The 22,755-nt window shown below is 36.4% G+C and overlaps 1 protein-coding gene across 1 annotated transcript in view; it reads left to right on the top strand.

Annotated features, from left to right (window-relative positions):
* Positions 1-22,755, top strand: part of ARHGAP42 (Rho GTPase activating protein 42) — a 167,928-nt gene that overhangs the window by 29,396 nt on the left and 115,777 nt on the right. The window contains exon 2 of the mRNA XM_069808326.1: positions 9,906-10,001. Coding sequence (XP_069664427.1) covers positions 9,906-10,001 — 96 coding nt within the window. The remainder of the gene's footprint in view (positions 1-9,905; positions 10,002-22,755) is intronic.

Raw genomic sequence — 22,755 nt, 5'->3', positions numbered from 1 at the left:
AGAGACTGGGCTGTGGACCCAGCTCCCTGGAAAAGGCTGACACTGTTCTGGGAAATAAACATCCATAGGGTGGGGGAAGAATGTGGAAGATCATGAAAGAGCATTTAAAACCCCCAGAAGGAGCAAAAGAAATTATGTTGAGGGTCAAAGCAAATTTGCAAGGAAGAAAGTTTAGGAACCTAGGATGGATAACAGAGTGGTAGAAAGCTATGCAGAAGTTAAAGTAAAATGAAACAGAAGAAGAAGATATAGAAAAACTAAAAAAAAAACCAAACAAAAACGTGTAGGGGAGAAAAGTTAAAATTCTAGCTTTTTCCAGTCCTTTAGGATTTCTACATAGTCTTATGCTAAGGCTGCTGCTTTAAGTTGGTTTTCATTCAAATGACTGTTGAAACAAACCCGAAAATAATAGTATTTGAAAAAGGGAGGAAAACTGGCGTGTATGTAGTGTTTAATGTTGGCCAAACTGTTCCACGTGGCTGTGTGTGCTTGAATTGTATACCTTGGTGTGCTATCTACATTAGTACTACAGGCACCTGAAAGAGGTTGTACTAACATCTGAGATTTTAGAGCAGCCTTGAGTTAAAAACAACTTGAGATGTTGCACAAGGCTCTCACCAATATTAATGTTAATATGTTTTTGTAGTGTGAGACTTAGTGTATGACGAAGACTACATGAACAAAAGATTCATCATGTGGCTCAGCTACAACATCTTGTGTGCCACCATGACCCAGACTCTTTTGGTGTATATAGTAAGCTGGAGACCAGCAAACTGCATCTCTCTGGAAAGAGTAGCAAAATGTCCTGAAAGGCAGTAGGATTAGGAAAAGAATGGGGTATATAGCCCTCAACTGAAGTTGGATGTCAGATAAATCTTTAAACAAGAAAAGATGAGAAGGGTAAGGAGTGATTATTTACCGTATGTTTTATCAGATATAATCTTAGCTGCTTCTCAGGGATGTTTCATGTGCTTTATTGAGTAGTTAAAAAGTTAGGCTAAAGAGCTGAGATCTTCCTGATACAGAACTATGGAATAGTTTTATCAACGGACACAAAATATTGGAAGAGTGTGGATGAGTGAGTACTGATTTTCAATTATTTGAGAATGGAAAAAAGCAGGGAAATGTGCTTGTTTTCAAAGATTTATTCTTTTCTAGCAGAGAAGAAATATTGGAATATTCCAGTATTGGAAATATTGGAATCCTTACTATGGATCTTAGCCAAAAACCTTACTGGATGAAAATAAGCATATCTGCAAAACTGGCATTGTGTATAGAAATGTTTTGGTTGAGTGTAATTTAGAAAAATATAATATGCTAGAAATAGTACTAAGTTATACCCTACAGTCAATCTTTATCATTTCAAAAGTGAAAGGAAACTAAATGCTTCCTGAAAATTTTATCCATATTTGTGGAAAATATTCAAAGAACTGCAGTTGGTAGCATTTTCTGTTCTGCTTTTAATCATGTGATTACTCACTTGTAAAGGTTTTATTGTTGCATTAATTCTGTCACTATGGTTTGGTGATTGGAAGGTTTAGGCCCTAGTAATTCCATGCATACTCAGTTTGTTTTCTGATCAAATGCAGCAGTATTGTTGAACAGTCTTATAAACTAAAATATTGAGAAATAAAGGATTTTGTAGCAATGAGGTAATGAGAAATAAAATACAAGAATGTGGGAGTATTGAAACAAGATAAAATGACACCACTTAATATGGCAAAGAGCTATGAAGTTATATATGTGCCTTAACTTCAGAGAAGCAGATGTTCAGTACGTACTGTATGGTGTCCTCCACATTGATGGTTATAGGGCATACATTTTTAGTTGCATTTTCATTCTTTCATGTGTTTATAACTATGCAAAGTCAAAGTGAGTTAGTCATTGTATAGACTTTACAGCTTTTGCATACTAAACTAAAATTCACTTCCTTCTGTTCTTCTAATTATGTGAATAAGGTTAGGTTTCCACATCTACAGACGGAGTAAGTTGGGGTAAGGAGAGGAATAGTGAAAAGAGGGATGGAGTATTACCAACATTGTCTTTCGACTGTACAACATTGGGTTCAACAGTTATGTTTCTGGGAAGCTCTAGTATGATTTTATCAAGTAAGCATGCAAATGTGGCCTAAAAAAATCCCCCTCTCATTAAACATAAATGTTCTGTTCTTGGGGTGTCATCTTCAAGAATGTGTTGGATTTAGTGCTTAACCATAAATACTAAGAAGATCCAAAGTACTGTACAAGTTTCTAACATAAGGAAGTTGGGACTTAAAAATGTTGCTATGAATAGCTATGAAGTTTGTAGAAGATACAGACTTTTCAGCAGCTCGTGCATCATGATGTGAAGAAAGTGGGGATTTTGTTGCATTTGATCAAGGGGATTTCTCAGTGGTTACTAGAATGAGAAAGTAAGTTGTGTGCTTTTCTCACAGAAATATTCATGACTAGGAAAAAGACACTGAAAAATTTCAAACTGCTATAGTGCCTTATTTAACCCCAGAGGAATGCAGCAATGCATGGGCTACATGTTGACATATTCTGCTGATGTCCTTTCCCTGGACATTATGAGAAAGAAATTAGCTTCCCTAAAATTAAGAGAAAAACATTGAACCTAAGGTGGAAAAGTAATGTGGGATTGTTGGGGTAGGGAGTTGTTTAATTTAGTTGCTTATTATTGTTCCATGAATATCAAACTGGCAAAGAATATGCACCAATGAAGCTAGCAAATAAAGGGGATAAAGAGTTCATTGATAGCAACAATGAAAGACTGTGTCAATACAGAGCAATGGCCCTTGTGCTGCAAAATCTTTGGCACTGGGCACTGGATTCTGTATTCCCTTGTGGTCTTTTCTTGTGGCTTCTTTAGAAGGCATTATGGCAAGTGGCCAGCATTAGCGGCATCTGCCCCTGCAGATAGCCTCTCCTCTGTGCCAGCTTGTCCTGTGTTTTGCCAAATTAAATTCTTCTGCAGAATTTCGGAAAAAATGTGATCACTCATAAGAGGAGAGAGTTTTGTTTTTTCTTTCTTTTTCTGTCTTCTGTTTTTTTCCTATGACAATCAGAAAAGTTAATTTGATCCACAAATTAATTCAGCCGAGAAATAAATAACAAGTGTGTGTGTATGTAAATAATTTCATCAAATAGACTTCTAAAAATAGAAGTGCCATGGACAATATTCCATGCAATGGTTTAGGCTGTGAACCATGTGTGGTAGGAAAGAGTCTAGTATTGAAAGCTACTTGAAACTGAAGATGGCAGAAGCTGTATCAGCTGACTATACAACTTTGTGTGTGTGTTTAAAAGGCATGTTAACACACATTTTAAATTGCTGTCTGACTACAGGTGATATGGGCATGTGTTATGGTGGTGATCTTTTTATTAAGCTGGGGTTACCTGTTCTGGCAGCAAACCCCAGAATTCTTTTCATGTACAGTTGAGGGAATTAATTGCAGTACTGAGATATGTGCCAACAGCCCCATGCTCAGTATTGCTGCTTTGGGCTAATTTGTAAGTCCTTTACAGGTCCCCTTGTTTGTGCTGACCTGATATCACATACATTATGAAATTGTAAGGTTTTCTGTATGTGACAGTTACCTACGGCTGTTGATTTTCATTTATTTTTCATTTTAAAGCAGTGGTGAGCGATGAAGAGTGGAAAGAGGTGAAAATTGTGAAGAAAATGCATTTCGGTGCTGTTTCCTGAATTAAGACCAACAACTGTGAAGCTGGGGTTTTTAATGAGAAAGCCCTTACACCAGGAAGAAATTTGAAATATAGTAGTGATATACACAATCTTGTATGATCACTGCTTTCAACTGCTTAATCATTCATACTGCCTAAATATAATTGTACTGCCAGCTGCTGTGTTTACAGTCTATGATGTGGAAAAAGATGTCCCACTGTGACATGTTCTAGTTACAATCAAATTGACTGTAGCAAACACAGAAGCTGTTGAAGTTCAGTGCTTCTCAGTGGGGTATTCTTGTTCCTCCAGCTTATTTCTGGTTGTTGATATAGCTCGCCTCCATGAAGCTCATTCTCGTAGAAAATAACAAAACCAAGGCAGTTCCCGGTTCATCCTCACAGTAAAGCAGCATGTCATGAAGTATTTAAGGAGATGTGTATCTCGCATGTATTTTTCTGGATAAATAATGTTTTATAGATTTGTATTTGTAATACTTAAAGGCCTTTTTTCACTTGTATGAATTTTTAAATGTTTCCTTGCTTCTGTCATTTGGTGCAGTAAGAATGCTGCAAATCACACTTATAGCTGCTGTTTCACGATGAAAATGTCTCCATTTATAAAACTACTTTTTCAAGTGTTTAGATAACTTAGCCAGAAAAATTGTTTATAGGATGAGAGTTGCTTATGAAATAAATCAAGAAAATAAATTTATTTGCAAAGCAATTAAAAAAAAAAAACACCGCCAACCCACAACAGTGACTCATCTTCAGGTATGGAGGAGTAGAAGTCAATGGACTAGGTAAATCATTCTCTGCATTTTAGCATTCCCTTTTTGTCAAGTACTCTAGCAATAATGTTCAGTTTCTGCTGTGTTTTATTCACATATTATGGCTCCTTAACGCTCGGTTTTGTTGAGTAGCTTTGGTTTTAATAAACCTATATGTCAGTGTGTGACCAAATGAGATAGCTCATCAAGGATCGCACTGCAACTCATCTAGTCATATCTGGTAGTGGAATCAAACTGCCCAAAGGTTTGAAACACTGAATGTGACTGTATGTGATCTCCTTTCCAGTCTTCAACTGTCCTGAAATTCAGTTGACTGAAGAATTGCCTCTAATATCCTGCCAGCTCAGCCATTGCCCCTTTGCCTCTGCTGTCTTTGAAGCCATACGGTAATAACTAGCTTTGTGTCAGATCACCAGATACGTTGCTGTTATTATTTTAGCCAGAGCGCCTGTTGTTTGAAGTCCCATTTACTGCATTCCAGCTGGCGCTCAGGAGTTCATTTAGGCATGTTTAATCTTCTCACTAGGTTTCAACTGATGATTTTCTTTATTAACCTAGTGAATGATACCAAACTTTTCCAGGATGATTGACATCAGTCAGGAAGAGTGTTGGTTATTGGATCTCTATTTGCTAATGAAGTAATCTTTGTAAGTAAACAAGTGGAAAGACTTTAGCTTTGATGTATTTGCTGAGAACAGTTTCTTGCAGGCTGTTACTGGGGTAGGGATATAGGTGCTTTGTAAGTGCATAAAGTTTCTGCTTTTGGAGCTTATTTGACTGCTGTCAAAAGCTAGGGCTTTTTTCTGTTCTTCTAGCCATCAGATTGGCAAAACCAAACAACCTTCCCACCCCAACGAAAAAAATTCGTTGTGCTTACCAACTTGTAGCAATCTTGTCAAGTTTCCTTATCTGTAGAACTTGATCCTTGTTGTGAAGGGCTGTGCCAAAACTAATAGACTCGTTCTTTCATCCTTCAGGTAATCGCATCCATCATTTCATCACTTTGTTGCAATGTATTGTTCTCTCATCCTCCTCAAGGCTCTATATAAGAACTTATTTTATGATCCATTTAACAAATCTAGGACAAGAAAGTTGAAGAACAATTCTAGAAATACAAAGGGACTGCCTCATAGTTTTATCGTCGTATATCCAGCACTTAAGGCCTTATCTGAAGCCTAAAGTAAGTTAATAAATTACAGTTCAAATTAAATCCTCCTTCTTGGCAATTTGAAACAAAGTGAATCTTAAATAAACCTGACTTGTAGGATAACGCAGAGGTTTTTTTCCATTTTTTTTTTGAGTAAATATGTGTTAAGTAGATTGATCAAAAATATAGAACTTCAGGAAGACATACAAAAGAAAATGTGTTTCCTGATTCCTCTGTGACTTTCCTGAATGGATGATGGCTTTTATTATTCTTTCATTAACATTATGATACTGGTGGTTGGTATTATATGTATCCATATTTAATACTGGTGTTATTACTTTCTTGTAGTTAAGCTGCAATTATCCTTTTATTGTTTCCGGTCACCTTGTAGCATGCTTCTTTTAGTACTTCCTCTGCCAGAGCTCCACAAAAAAAATCTTGCTGGCCAGTTGAATTGCTTCAACCCTTACTAAAACAGGCAACTCTGTCTCCGTTATCTCCTTCCACTGACCATAAGTAGCATGTAGGTGGCTTCTCTTGACTATACGCCTCACTGCAAGACCAAACTGAATCCTCCTTTGGAATTGGGGAAAACAGGGAACAAACGGTGCAGGTTAGTACGGTTGGAAAATAAATGTTAAAAGAATTGGTGGTTAGAAATTCACTCCTGTGGCAACTGAGGGATAACAGGGTGCATTTTCACTCTTTCACTGGCACTCAGAGAGATTACTCTATTTAAGTGCCTTCAGAAGAGCAGGGGCAACAACATTTATGGTATCATTGAGACTTTTAAGCAGCCATCCTTCCCTGGATGATAGACTTGTACTGTCAGTCAATAAAGCTGATAAGGTTTTTATAGTAACTTAGGAGATCAGTTGACTCTGCTCGAAAGAGAATTTCTGTCCTGGGCTAAGTGAAATATTCTAGTTCATGTGGACTCCACAAAAAGAGTGGACTATGACTATCAAGATGTACATGTTAGAAGCTGGGTAAGAACAAGTCTTTTAATGCCATATAGCTTGCAGATGATTGGTGTGGTGATTTACCTTCCTACATCTGGAAGGAGCAGGATGTATTGAGGGCTCTCAGTGACATTAAGACTCTGGGATATACAGTGATAAATGACATCTTGTAAAGCTGGACAAGGTCTCTGCTCCATCTCTCTGCTCTCTTCTGTTTGTTTATTTTTTATTTTTTTTTCCAGACAAGATAAGATGGTAGCCTCTTCTTCATTTGCCTCTTCTTGATTGAAGAGGCAGTTATTCTTAAATCTGATTTAATTCAGTTTTAAATCTTCTTGTCTCTTAAAGGAGACCTGCTTATTGCACAACTGGTCCTTTCTGTGACTAGGTGAATTTTGTAATCGAGTAAAGTGATGATGTTCCTAAGAAAGAAATTGATAAATACAACTAATTGTATCGCTTGGTCCAATGTTGGTGGTTCAACTGCAATATTGAGCTTTGAGTTCTTACAGAGTAACTCTTATTACAATCTCTAGGAAGCTGTCCAAGTAAGCTCGAATTCTGTAGAGTAATATTTTTTTATATTTTCAGGTAAAATTAACTTTGTACAGAACCTGTAAATTAGTGTCACAGGAAATATCTGACCCTGGACCTTCCATTTTATTCCTTGCTACACTGAACAGCTTTAACCTTAATATGGTATCTTTTAGTACTTTCAAGCTATTAGAATAGGTCTCATATAGAGGCAGAAATCTCCAAATGGTATCATTCTGGATGATTTTATCAAGTTGTCTAATGAGCTGTGTAATCCTTATTACATTCTTCAGACCTACTGTTGCAGAGTTAGGTTAAACACATCGCCTTCAGGTTCAAAACATGTAAGCATTAACACTGTCTGATTTGCTGACACAGTGAAAGAGAGATCGGCATCTATGTATGACTAATCCAGGATATAAAATGGAGACTCCACCTTGGATATTTTTATCATTTGTTTTCCTTTCCCTTGACATTTGTTCCACTGAGCCCTGGATGTGTGGAAGCGTGATAGGGCAGAGTCCATGCTCCCTCATTTCCTTTTGTGTTCACATAGATGCTGGTCATCATGGGCAGCTATTAGATTGTCCAGAGGAAGTAAATCTGCATTCCTAATAGTGATAGTTAATTTTTACATTTCAGTGTACTTGCAATATAGAATCCTTTTCATTCAGTCACCTTAAGACCATATTATTCCTTTTGGCATCAATTGGTATGCAGCAATTTTATAGAAAAGTTTAGGACTCAGTATAGTAACTTGGTGGAAGAGCCAACAATGGAAATATGTTTCTTCTCTTTAAACTCAAAGCATCCTGCTGTGAACAAATTCAAGTTTAGGTCTTTCTAACAGCTGTAGAACAGTCGGTTACTTGGATATCAAAGATGCTGTATTTGCATAAAATGGAGTGCTTCAGCTTATAAAGATCTATTTTGTTTTCATTTATACAAACAGTAGGAAATACTTTGTGTTTAGCATCTAATTTTTTAATACATTTAATAGTATAATCTTCATGTACAGCACAGTAGGAAATGTTTAGCAAGAATGCAATAATTCTGGGGAGCATTCTTTCCTGTTTTCCATGTTTTTTATCAAAAAGATACAGAATTTGTTTATTTACCCAATTCTTTGCACTCTAGTTATTTATCAGATAAACATACGGAATTCCTTACTAATACAATAAAAAAACCTGTTCATGTCTATATTGTCTAAAGAATTCTTGTTCTTTTGTTGGACTGATGTACTCTATAGCTGCATCTAAAAATGTGAAAGCAGCAGGCACTGAGAAAATAGAGGGGTAGAGCAAAATCCTGGTAGGGATTCTGTTGCTTGATAGTCGTTTCCTTTAATTAAAAACAATCCAAATTTTAGTCATCTTACTGTGTGGATTCTTATTTGGAGGTGTTTGAAAGATTTTCAACCCTTATTTCATTTAGGATAGTGGAATGGTTCTTACTGTTGGAGATTGTTCAAATTTAAATGACAGTTTTTATGTGTGTGTGTGTGTGTGTTGGTTTAGGACATTAGGCCAATTTGTGTATTTATATGCTAGGTTTTATTCCTGCCAGGAAAAAGGTTCGCCTTCTAATTTTGTGTCCAGCATTGGGTAAATTAGTCTTTATGGCTTTACAATAACAGAGGGTTAAGAAAATCATAGAATCACAAAATGGCTGAGGTTAGAAGGGACCACTGGAGGTCATCTGATCCAACCCCCCTGCTCAAGCAGGGCCACCTAGAACCAGTTGCCCAGGACCATGTCCAGATAGCTTTTGAACATCCCCAAGGATGGAGACACATACACGATGCTTCTGAAACAGAATTTATGACTTGGCTTTTGTTAATAACTTATCCTTACCATGACTTTTGATTAGATGTAGCAGATACCAGAACCTTAACTGCTCATTTTCTTTGCTTCAAAAAAGATACCAGAGATAAGTCCTGTAGGACACAGAGAATTGTTGCTGGTGTTCTGGGCTCATCTGGACTGGTAGCGTTTTTAAGTCTTGACTTAAAGACCGAGTTCATTTGTTATCACATTCATCTCTGCATTTGCCATTAGTACCTAAAAAAGAAAAGAACAGATTTATGTGTTTACATTGCTATTCTGTATTTACGATTTTGTTGTTGTTGAAGTGTGTACAATTCTAATGAAATATTATGCTATGAAGTTTGGATTGCTTTAAAAATTTCTTTGGTCTGAAGGTCCAGTCTGTGTAATTCAGTGAAAATAGTGCTCATAATCCTATTGATTATGAGCAATCAACTAGGTTGATTGGCAAGCATTAATGGTTTAATTTTTTCCCTTTGATTTCTTTTTACAAAGCTTTTACATAACACTGTATAAGTTTTGGTGTATTAGAGTAGTTAGAATGTAATTCTTTTGATAATGTTTATGAAAGAAATTGTCATAAGCTTTGTTTTAATCTGCAAACTAATCTTGCAGTATTTTAAACAAGTGATCTACTTACATATGCAATTTACCACATTTATTTCTTGCACTAATTCCTTATTTTTCAAGAAGTATATCAGTTCTTCAGTTGTTAACATAATGCCTGCATTAATGTTTGAAATCTGGTATCAGTGTGTTTCAGAGGTTTCTGGAATGTCTCAGGTACTTTGATTTTGAAATGGTGATGGGGGGTTTTGGATGAAGTTACTGTCCAAAAAAGATACTAGAAAGGAAACTTTGAAAACAGAAAATAGTTTCATGCAGAAATGCTCCAGTGAAGTTGTAGTGGAGTAATTCTCATTTTCTTTTTTTTTTTTTTTTTCCTTTTTCTTGAATTTTAGATTTATCCATGGCAGTGCAAAAATTTTCACAGTCTTTACAAGATTTCCAATTTGAGTGTATTGGAGATGCTGAAACTGATGATGAAATTAATATTGGTAAGTACGTTCTGTGCTCTGGTTGCAGTAACATTTTATATTGTTTCTTATATATTTAATATGATATAACAAATATAGTGGGACAGTTCACAGTTTTGTTTATTTTAATGGAGCATGTAACAAGAATAGAAAAATTTCAATAAGTAGAAATCATGCAAGACTAAAAATACATGTCGAAAAACTATGTCTTCATGACAGCTTTGTTCATTGTAGAGGAAAGTATTCAGCAGTACTTTGTCAGCTGTGAATCTTCTAAATTCTGCTGCTATTTTAATTTGCAGCCAGTTTTCACTGGGATACTAAAAGGTACACAAGTTTCCTATGAAATAACATAGGTCTCCAAAAACCACTTAAGTGCCTTGTAAGACACAGGAAGTATTTAAGGGTCTAAAAACAGGAATATGTTCTTTACAACTTGTGCATTCCTAAGTATATAGCTGTCTGAACTTTTGCCAGTAAAATTTACTAGCTGCTTAATGTTCTGCCTTAGTACACACCCAGAACTTCTGCATTCACAAAACTGAACAGCTCAGTTTGTCTTGAATGTAAGCCTCTTTAACATCATCAAAATATTCTTCCCTCAGCAGACTAATCCTGGAAACATTTCCAAGATTCAGAAATTCAGCCACTCTTTACTGCAAGGCATTGCTGCAGTTGCAGTGATGCTTTTGGGCAGTAGTGCAGCAGCTGGAGTGCTCTAGCTCCCATTGGTGAGAAACTTGGATTATAATCCATCTTCAGAATGGCTAAATTCAGTGTCGTGAGTCTTACATGCCACATGGCCCCTGTGTCTCTCCCAAAACATCTGAGAGGAAGGAAGATGGTGGTTAAAGTATAGTTGCTTCTAAAAATAAATAATTTGGCAGTACAAGAGGGAACGTAGGACTTGTTAGTATTTTTTAAAAAAGATCTATGTAGTGCAGTGAGGAAACTCAGATTTAGGCTTTTCCAAACATATCTCTTATTATAACCTATTTTCAAGTCTCCTCTCACTTCAATATTTCCCTTTTCCTGACTGAGTTACTAATCATTGGACAAAAGGTCTGACCTGCTTGCTCTCACTGGCAAGGTTTGCCTCATCCTCACCCTACAACGCTGTGATAGTTAGGAGACTGCCATCAAAGATGGCTGGTGTTTGGTCACTGTCTTCCACTAACCTTTGGCAGGGGAGGTTTAATTTTACTGACATGTCGTAGGGGAGTGAAGACACTGAGCTGCTGCTTCTACTCAGACATAAAACTGCATACACTCTTCAGGTGTATCAAGCTTGGAAAGAGACAAAAAATAAATGGTGTGTATGCATTCTTTGGCATTCTACATATTATTTCTTGGCTGTTAAAGTCAGCTTGTACATGTTTTATGTATTTAAACTAAATCTACAGGATCTCAGTTGTATGTCTTAGATTTGGTCAATAACTTTTTTTAAAGACATAAGATTTTGCATTTAAAAAGAGGTGACTGAGGACAAGCACAACTTCATTTGACTGGTAACCTAAATATAGCAAAGAAAAGACATTTTATTGTTTGGACATTAAACAGGCATTTAAAACTATTTAGGAAAAAAACATAGTTCATGAAGCTTGACAGCTGATTTATTTCACTTGGAGCTTCAAAGAAGGGATTTCTAGCTTCTAAAGCACCCATTGCCTGATGGATTGTCATGTACATCAAAGCAGCTTATAAGAGTAAAAGGTAAACTGACAGGAATCAAATTCAAGTCTAACAGAGCTTGAATGATACTGTGTGCTTTTATAGGATAAGGCTCAATTTTTGATCTCCCTAGAGCAGTGACCTAGAATTTATCCATATCTTTAACATGCCCCAACAAGCTAGATGTTTGCTTATCATCAAAGACGGCTTTGTATAGATGAATCCTGCTCTCTGTGCCTCCTTCTGCCTCCACCTCCTTTTTTTTTAAGAGTATCTACAACTATGCAGGCCACTGGGAAGTTTTACTTCAGTCTGCAGTGATACTCTGACTTGATAAGTTTTGTACAAAACCACTGTATACAAAGGGGCTTAATACAGGGACTACATTCTGAAGATTTTAAAATACATTTCTCTTTTAAGTTTAGGATTGGAAATTCGCCCTAATCCACCCTAGCATTTGAAATTCACCCTCTGAATAAGGCATCTTCTGTCAGGATGTGATTAAGTTTCAACTTTTTTCAAAATTGAAATATAAGTTTGTTGTTTTGTTTTGTGGGTTTTTTTTCCCCTTACCAGTAATAAGTATTTGGAACTGAGTTGATAGCTCCATGAACTTTTTTTTTTGGAGGCAATACTAGAGTTGAAGGTCTCTGTTTAGTAATTAAGAATTTTTTTTTCCAACCTGAGCTCTAATAACAGCGTTCAGTTTTACTTGCATTTCCTGTAACTGTGCCTTTTTAGATGCTTGCTTTATACAGCTTATCTATTCCAATAAGCTCATTACATAAAATACATGAGCAGTAGTTTTAGTTAAGCTCCATGACACACTCAATCTAAACAGAATTATGACGGTGTTCTTCATATTTATTTTAATCCATCTATTGTTTAATCCAGTGATTTATTTAGGTTTTTTGTTTTCTTTTATGACCTGTCTTTCATTTCTAATTTTTATGATTTCTTACTTTTTATTTACAAATGTTTAATTCTTCCATAGAAGTGGTGGTGGTTTTTGACAAAAAATCTACATGTCTCTTTGTAGCTGTATAATGCATTTTAGGTAATCTTTCCATGTTGTTGCAAGTTACCCAGATTTATCTACATAGCCACTTTCAGGTATAACATGCCCAGTTTAGAGTCAGACATTTTGTGCATGGGTTGTAAGCTATTCCCCGACTTTCTTGAATAAGCGGAGTGGCTTGTTCCTCAAACCATCTACAAATTCATATTTTTTTTTTAAACTGTGAACATCAAAGGATTCATGCTACAAAAAGCTTTTTCAGATTTTCAGATATTTGCCAGAAAATTGGGTTTGGGAAACAGTGCTCCCCAGCTTTACTAGCTTTTCTCATTAAAAAATAAACAGCTAGCAACAATTGCCAGTGTTGTCTCTTCCTCTGTTTTGAAGTGCATGTGGCAGCATGTGATCTGCAGCAACACAAGGGCCATAATATTTCATAAGGACCATACTAATTGATAATACAACATGGATATTAGCTCCTCTTCTGTTTGTGTTATCTGGATTGTGGCTGATAAAGATGAAAATAATAAACATTATTATTTAACACAATGGAATTCTGTCTTGTTTCTTTAACAAGTTCTTGTCTATTTTGTATTATGGCTAATTATAGATCAGTGAGATTTAATATCAGCAGTGTAAGACCATGCTCTTCAGAATTAAAAGAAACCAAGACTAATAAATACATTCTGATATTCTGGCATTTTACTTTAGTATCTGTTTTTTATTAGTGTGTGCTATTTAGGAAAAAGCACTGGAAGGCATATGTATTTCACTCTGTCACTGCTGGTTTTGAATTTTTTTTGCCCTTAAGAGAATTATATTATGACATGTGTCAGGTAACATCAAATGCTTGATTTAGGAATGTAATAGGATTATGATGATCTATGAAATCATTATTAATTGAGCCACAAGGAATAGGTCAAAAGTTCTAAAATGTGGTAGTATCTTTCCTTGTGGGAACTGAATTCTCATCTTGCTGCTAGCAGTTGTGGCTCATGTGATCTTTGCTGACTCACACCTCAGGTCATTCATGGGATTATTAAAATTGCTAGCAACTAACCATCTACAGAACTGTTAACTCATACCAGGCAGTTATGTTGTATACAGCAGTTAGTTTCAAGTTGAACTTTGAAAAAAGAACTAAAATGTACTGGGGAGAAAAAACTTAAAAAAAAAAACCCCAAAACCAAAACAACTTGAATAGTAGTTGTTTGTTAGAGTCCACTGTTGTGTTCTTAAGGCTCTCTTGTTTGAGTTGAGCAACAATGCCAGAAGGTCAGTCTTCTTTTTTGCTTGTACTGGGCATCCACATGCACAATGCTTTTGAGTTAGCAGCTGCTCTGCCCTCTTGGAGAGCCTGTCAGAGGACAAGCATCCTGTCATTCAAAGCAGCAAATAGATCTGTCTTGGGAAATTTGTGTATAAAACTACACAAATAAGAGAAAAAATCAGGAAGTTTCCCTCCCCCCATCTCTTACAAAGATGTAAAAAGTTAATTGGCATTAAGAGGTGCCAAATTCCATTTTTTAAATGGTACAAACTGTGCATGCAATGTTCTATTAAAATGAAAAGAAAAAAAAAAAAAGAGGAGAATTTATAGGAGCTTTATGCGTACCTAAAGTGTGTGGAGGCAAATCTTGACAAATCAATCTGTGGACATTGCAGTCTCCAAGTTAGGAGACTCTCTTTGGGAGCCACTTGGAGGCTAATCAGGAACCTTCAGAAGGTAGCTGTCAGGCTAATCACAATTTCAAGCCACTGTATCTCTATTGTTTGTGGTGTGCAATGGCTTCTTGAATTTGCCTGGCTGTTTTGGAATTATTTATTAAATGCCATTGAGCCACCCACAGTCTGAATCACTTGGATATGTTACAGGTCATCTCCTTTATCACTTGAGGTTACCTCTGATGTTCGAGAAAGTTCTTTTTAGGGTTAATATTCTACCTAGTTTACTCTGAATTCCCATTTGTAACCAGGTTTCTGAGTGGAATTACCAAGTAAGTCTAAAATGAATCCCAGCAGTTCAGGTCTACTACTGCCTTATCCAAACCAAGGAAAGAGGAGGATCTTGCCACCACCTTGAAGGTAGAGTTCCAGGGGTGGATTTTTTTAACATAGGCATCATCCCAGTAAGTTTTGTAGTGCTTGAGTTTGTTGACCTTGTGGAACACATTAGAGACAAGCATATTTACAAAAGCCATTTTTTTTAGATGGGTGGGGACGGATTGAGTCCTGAATTAGTATAGAAAGCTATTTGCACGTGAGAGTGAATTTGCATAGAAAGATTGTATGCTGTTTTTCTACAGTAATTACCTGCCTAGATTTGCTAGCTCTTTTTCCTCCAGTTGGAAGAATGATATTTAAGATTAACTTTTTAGGTGACCTTCAAAGCAACTTTGCATAAGCTACTTGTAAGATCTAAATCACAGGGCAGAGTTCTTTGGTACTCCTATTGGACTATTTTTATCTACAGAGGTTAAACAGTAACAAATTATGGGAGGAACTCAGCACAATCAGGGTGTGAAATGCCTGAACTATTTGTTTAAAATCTGTTAAATCTCTTCCTACCATTATTTTTTTTTATCCCATGTTGCATATTTAAACAAATGCCACCTGTTTCCGGAATGCTATTGTTTCTTGACTCCAAGAAATGAGTGATTTTATGCTAGTGCTAGGATCCACAGAGGCTTCAAAACAGCATCTGCACCAGAAAGAGAAGGTTGGCATTCTGTTGGTCAAGCCCAGAGCTCTTGTCCTTGCTGTGGAAGGTCAAATGCGGCTGACAAAGCAGGAAATAAAATAATGTTGCAATAAGACTTGATCTGTGCAGGAGGAAAAGGTACAATAAGATCAACAACACAGGCCTTGTTTTTTCTTCTTCTCCAAGACACATATCAGAAGGTTGTTAGAATTTGCATGCTCCATTCCCTGTTACCTTAAGAAGCATATTCAAATTAAAAAAATTAGAATGGGGTGGCTGATGCAGTTGCTGCCCTTCCTGTCTGTCTTACCCTTCTGTGGCAGAAGTAGCTGGATGTGAAGTAGATGTCCTGAGTCACTGCAGTTTACAGTGCTAAGGGAGTCTAAAATTCATGCTAGTTCATTTTATTATGTTGGACTGCAGACTGTGGTGTCTCAGACTGCCACTTGCCTTGGAGCTTATGCTGTTTACAGAAGGAGCTTGAGGCAGGCAATGTACACCAATAGCTTTGGTTGTCCTGGTGCATTCTGCTAAGGAGATTAAATGAGTCAACATTTGATCTGAACAGCTGAGTAGACAAGTAGACAAGTCCATGCCACTCGCAGATCAAGATGAAGTATATGTCGTGTCCCTCATTAATAGTTTGATCTTCTGGACTCTCGTAGATGCATTCTACTTTATTGTCCCCGTTCCATGCCTTCAACATACCTCTTCCTCCCTCCTTCATCACTTAGCGTTGTTATTTCTAGAGTTGGGCATCCCAATGGAAGTATGAATGCCTGTGGGGAGACGGTGTGAGCACAAGAGAATTGCCTTACAGAGTTGGTTTGAAAATAACTGGTATGTACTGTTGCTGCATATAATACACTTCTAGAAAAAGGCATAACACTTTAGAGTTGTCAAGTTAGTATACCTCTTGAGCAATAGGCACTTGGTTTCAAAAACAGGTAGTGGTTTGATCAACTCAGCCTTGAGATACTCATCTTCAGGTTTGAGCAAATAAGATGAAGGATTTGTCATTTCTGAAATCAAAATCCTTAGTAGAGATTAGAGTTTTAAACACAGGAAGTCCTTGATCTCTTTGTAGGCCTAAATTCAACAAAGCAATTATGGCAAACCTAACATTTGTTGAAGTATTTGGTGATATTTTTCCTAATTAGTGTTTCACCATTCAAGTAATAAATGCACTAAATTTTACAAATCAGAAAAACAGTATTAATGATTCTCAGCTGCATTCTGAATACATTGCTTTTCTTTTTACTTCCCCTATTTCAGCACCCACAAAGAGCCACACACAAATAAGGTTTGTACAGCTGGAAAGATTGAAATACCAGGTTTTTTTCCCTTAATTTAAAGTACGGATGTGCCTCTGAAGAATCGGGGATTGGCAAGCATGAAATGTACTCATAATTACTTCTAACTCCTTTGTTTATGGAATGCTAGGATTCAGTATTACTTTTGCAGCTTCATATGTCGCCCAGTGGTATTTCCCACATTGTCTTGTTATTCAGCTGCTCAAAAAACTTGAGCATGAAGTACCAATTGTTTTCTTAGAATGAAAGATTTGTATTCATAGTCAATTTATACCGCAATTCTTTCTAGTGGGATGAGGGGGAGGAGGAGGGGCAAAGGAAAGCAGGAGAGGATTGAAAGAATCTCTGATTTAACCAGAATCCACCTTTGATCTTATCTATTTCTGACTATTCCAGGGTTTTTAAAGCTGTTCTTCCTCTGACAGGCTGTGGATATCAGTCAACTCTGGAGAAGTCTGATCTGTTCAAGTCAAAGGTTAATGTTTAATTTAAAGGTTAAGGTAAAGATTAATTGGATTAAATGGACTTTTATAGTACAGGAAGTTACGCTGTTAGTTTCAATGGACACCAGTTCAAGCTGCTAGGGTTTCAAAGTAGGTCTCCAGAAGAACTTTAAGATCGCTTCATACCTGTTGGAAAAAAGACAATGTATTGAATATTGTTCCTCACACCCTGCTGAGCTATGCAGCTATGGAGCTCTGCCCCAGGACTGCTCTGCATGTGGGTGCATCAGGTGGAAACAGAGGCTGATTTCTCTTTGGCAGATACAATAATCTTAAGCCCTATTTTGTAGTGGTATAGAGATGCAGTATTTCTTAATGACCACTTGTGTAAAACTGTTACCTCTTTATTCTGTGAGAACATGGTGAAAATACAAGATTTGTTGTGGCTAGTCGCAAAAGCCTCCAGTTCTTTGCAGAAGTGTAGAAGGAAGGGGAGAGACAAGAAAAGTGATTTACTAATTTGTGGAAGGGTTTTGATGTAGTGCTCTGTGAGAGCAAGTGGCTGCCTGGGAGATCCGTTCAGTCCCATGTTCCTAAGAAAATGGAAGAAATTGCTTAGATGATTTAAAATGTTTCTGCTGTCACTTCAGAATGCCACATGTCGGGAGAGGTGCTATAGACTAATAGAGTCTAGAGTGGGCTTATTCTACCACAGCTCTGCTACTGTTGTATTGAAAAATTGTTGTGTTGAAGAATTCATGCTGCAGAAGATAGATATATTTCCAAATTGAATGATGTATTTTCAAAATATTTGCTGTTTTTATAATCGGGGTAGACCACTAACACAGGGTAGATAAATTGCAGCTGTTTTTTAAATAAAGTGTTAAAAGTGTGGTGGTGGTATTTGAGTAATCGTTTGGTGTGGATTTGTTTTGGTTTTGTTTTTACTCACATACTGTGGGATAGACAGACATTATAAACTTTAAAAAAAATCTTTCAGGACTCTGGGAAATGTTTTGCCCTTGTTTGATCCATTTAGAATTTTCTACTTGTATTTGCTTTGTAAGGTTCTTCATGAATAGGGCATGGCAATTTACTGATATTAAGTCAAGTAATTGGATTTATTTAAATTGTGTAACATTGCATGTCTTAAGGTTATCTCTCCAAGTATTGTATTTGACAAGGGCTGACAGTGGATCTGGAAATTCCAGATAACCTGACTTTCTCGCAAGTCGTCTTAGTTTGTGTATAAACGTGCAGCTTTTTTTGTAGACTTTTGTTGAAAAGGAGTGGAGTGGAAAGTGTAAATGTCTTGGCTCAAAGCATTGTTTTAACTTTTGTACAAGGCTTATATTTGTTTGAATATTTGTGACACAATAGCTACTTTTTATAGCAAAGAATTTTTGAGTATGATACTGTTTGTAACTGGATTTAGACAGTTATGCTGAAAAAGGTTTGTTTCAATAAAATTCTGTAATAGGGAAAAGGATTTTTACTTCTAATAGCAGCCCTACGTTTTATGCTTTACATATGTTGAGGAAAAAACTTCATAAAATACTTTGCTATATTTGCTCATTAAGCTTTGCAAGATGAAATACTTTTGAGTTAAAATTCCAGTTGCCTAATATGGTATGTACATATTATATTGTACTTGCAAACACATCTTGCAAAGCTTTGGACTTTGATTAAGCTTAGATCTTGATTTGTTGCCTTATATAGTTCGCATATTAGTCTGCACTTTTGAGGCACACATGTATTGTGCTCAGACGGGAGGTTCCATTCTTACTGTGGAGCTTGCTGGCCTCTTGTGCTGGTTTGTCTTGCCTTTATAGTGTGGCAGAGCCCAGAAGACTGATCAGGGGAAAAGCTTGTGCCTGGTATATGGCCAGCAATGGAAAGGTTTTAAAGCATCTGTTCATGGGGAACACTCCCTAAAAACATACAGGGATTGAATGCCATAAACCAGGGGAGGTCAAGCAGGGAGACTGTTACTGAATCTGTGGTAGTTTCATTGCTGGTTTTGTCTTCATGGGGAATTTGGAGCACTTATTACCATTTCTCTGTCCTAATACTGCAAAGAACCAATATGCTCCACATTATGATGTAGAAGACAAAATAATACCACACTTAATCTGAGTTTACGGTGCTTTAACTCAAATGAAGTAGAGAAGAGCCTTGGGGTTTGTTTGTTTGTTTACTTTTAGTTACATGGATTTCACTACCTGTGCTCTGAAAAAGTTCTCTGCTTGCTGGTATATGATGGAAGATGTGATCATATTTGGAGAACAATATGTAGTCCTTGAAGCATAAATTTGGGTATAAAAGTCTTATTTTTGTCATTTTTCTTGCTTCCTCATTTGTGTAATTTCTTTCCAAAAGTTTTGAACCAGGCATTTTTCATGTCTGTGTCTCTTTGTCTCTTATCGTACTTTTCCTTCCTGATGTATAATGGATTTGTTTGGCAAATTAGGATTTATTTTTGTAAGGTAGCGCACTTATTTTCAAGAATTGAAAAAATTTGGCAAAATACCTTTCCTCACAGTTCAAGGTGGGAATTGAGACAGGAAACAAAATTAACCCTGTAAGTTGTGTTCCCTGGGAGGATCTAACTCTTGCAGCAGTAGTTATTTTTCTTATGGGCATGTCTGTGCTAAGTCAGGATAAACCGTCCTTGAAACTGGATGGATTTTTTTTTTTAATTTTATTTTATTTTTAGTTCATTAGAGTTGAAAGTTCAAAGTCTGGATTAGGTAGAAATTGCTTCAAAATCTGAAAGATCATGGTGCTAATTGATAAAAAAACCACTGGATTAAGCCCTTGAAGAGTTTACTTACCAGATTAATTATGGAACAAATAGTAAGAGTGTTCATTTATTGAGTCTGAAATTGCTTCACTTTGTCTGCTCTAAGTATGCCTTGATTCTGGCACAAGAGCAGTACAGACCAGGCAGAGTTGCCTCTACCTTTGTGTACCTTCCCATGATGGAATTCTTCAAGGAAATTTGTGGTTATTGGGGCTGTGAATTTAAACCACTGTCTGCTGGCAGAATTTGCTGTCAATTTGAGGGTGTCTATTGGGGTGCTTCCATGTAATATTAAAACCTGTACACTTGAACTTTTGCTTCAGCCCATGTCATTTACTACCAGAAGTACATTTCATTGTATTATAGGAAGGTACAAATAACTTTTTTTTCCTGTTCTTATGGAGATTGTGGTAAAGGTAAACACAGACTAAAGGAATGCATGAGGTCCTTATTACAGATCCATAAAATCTGATACCCAGATTAGGGAAGTAAGAGAAACCAAATGGAGGATAAGCCAGCTCATCCAATATTAATTTTTCAAATTTAAATGAGACTGAAACCCCATGAAGAAATGAACCATTATCTTGCTATTCTAGCTTCTTTTTTTGCAATGGAATCTTCTAACATAATTTATCTTTTCACACCAATACTTAGCTTAAAGTTAAAGCACATCAGATGTGCTGTTAGCTTACAAACTGGAATTTACATAAATACCTAAGCGGTATTACCTTAAACCTAAACAAAAGACAGCAGTTACTCTGTTTCCTCTAATAACTTGGGAATGAAACCCAGAAGAGAACAAAATTGGTAAGAAAAACAGCGGTTTCAAATCCTTCACTCCTCTCCCTGTCTTTTGTCTTCTTTTCTGCTTTCCCAGTAAATATTAGTTATGGTACTGAGCTCAGTCTTCCAAACTGAAGTTTCTCTGAAAATGTTGCCAGTTGGAAAGTGAGGGAAGCGAACCTAAGGTAAAAGTGACAGAGGAAATAGCAGCAGCCAACAAAAAATGAAAACCTGAGCAATAATTGGGAAGATTAGCAGATGTGTACTTGTCCAAATATAGCTTTTCTGAAAATCTGTAAAAAAAAAAAACCCAAAAAAACAAAAACCAACAAAAAAAACCCCCAACCAAAAAACCCCCTGTTTTCTGTAGGAATATGTTGCAGTTGTCTTATACTACTATTTTTTTAACTATATTGCAGTGGTACTCAAGCCCAGTCAACACTGGTTATGAAATATTTATAAATCACACAAATTATTCTTTATTTCAGTTTGCAGACTAAGGTGTTGATGCTGCAGCTTGTGCCCTTTGGGCTAAACTGTAATTCTATTTAAAGCTATAGATAATTGTACACTTTTAATGTTTTATAGGCTTTATTCAGTAGAAAAAAAAGGAGGAAAAAGAATTGTTAACAAATCAGTCCAGGTTGTGGCAGTGGTAAAAGAAATCTGTATAGTATAAGATAAGGTTATATTTAAATTCATAGGCAACATATTGAAAGACAAAGAGAATGGCAGGCTTTGGGAGCCTTATTTCAAGATACTCCTTCTTTGGATTTACATTTTGGCATGTTGAAAACTTGCCATAGTGGCAACATTTTGAGACATCCAGTTTAGTTACTTTCAGATATACACTACAGATCCTATGTGGCTTTTATGATATCCACAATTCTTGTTAGGTAGAAAGTACTGAGAAAGCAAGTTACTGGCTCTTTATTCCAGATACTTATGGTAGCCTGTCAGTGTTAATCTGAAATTTGTGATTTTTCTGTCTGATCAGGAAACCATCTGTTGCCCCTCTTGTCCTACTTCCCCTTCCCCCAGCCCCCGTACTTTTTCAATATGGCTTGAAGCCACAGAAAGAAGGATGGAAATTTTATTTGATGTTGTGGCTTTTTGAGAAACTGAAATAGCATTTGTGGCTGCAAACAATGCTAGTTGTTAAAAGCTCTGGAAATAGGTCTGTGAATTACTCACTATTTAATAATATGTTTACTTTCATTTTAGAATTGGAACAGAAAGTCTCTTCTCCCAGCCCTCCCAGCACTCATGGATCTTACATTTATTCTGCTTTGTCACTGAAGTCTAGTAAACAAGTGTTAATCCTTAGAAAATTTCCTTATGTGTCTTAGGTCCATCTTGAATTCTGATTTGGTAATGTATTACTTACTGGGAAAAAATCCCTTGGAGGCTTTAGTTTAAGTTCATGCTCAGTCATGAATTCAGAGCCTGCTATAGCTCGTCTATGCTAGATATGACCAGTTCTGGAGAAAGGATGTACTTGACTGACCTTTCTGCCAAAGTGTGTCGGGAGCAATGTACAGCACAGTCCTGGCATTTCCCCAGTCAGATCAGGAAGATATAAGGAATTCTCCAACAGGCTTACAGGTTTTTGCCTCTTATACAGCAAGATGTCGTAATAACAAATGACATATTTCTATATGTATTTTTTTTCCATGCTGGCATTCACGTATCTGAAGATAGTGGTGATATCTGCTTAGAATACTATAAAATGTTGTTTAGTGTACTTTAGAGTATCTAAAAATTGCCTGTGCATTGTTTAAGACTGCATGCATAAGTTAAACCAACAGTCCATTTCACAGAAAAGACCATTTTTAAAAATTCTGTTTTCCATGGTAACTTTCCATTCTATCTCGGGTTGAACTTGGCTTTATGTCTTTGAATTCAGTATTGGTCATATAAAACTACTTCTAGGTTTCATACATGTTGCTTTCCTTTTCTAATGAAATATAGATGGCATCATACCTATTGTATGTAACATTTAGTAATGCAGTGTAACACTGTACTCTTTAGTTTTAAGCAGTT

Source organism: Haliaeetus albicilla, chromosome 20 (assembly GCF_947461875.1).
Source record: "Haliaeetus albicilla chromosome 20, bHalAlb1.1, whole genome shotgun sequence".
NCBI lineage: Eukaryota > Metazoa > Chordata > Aves > Accipitriformes > Accipitridae > Haliaeetus > Haliaeetus albicilla.
Note: the sequence above shows the minus strand (reverse complement) of the source record. Positions and strands in the feature narration are given on the sequence as shown.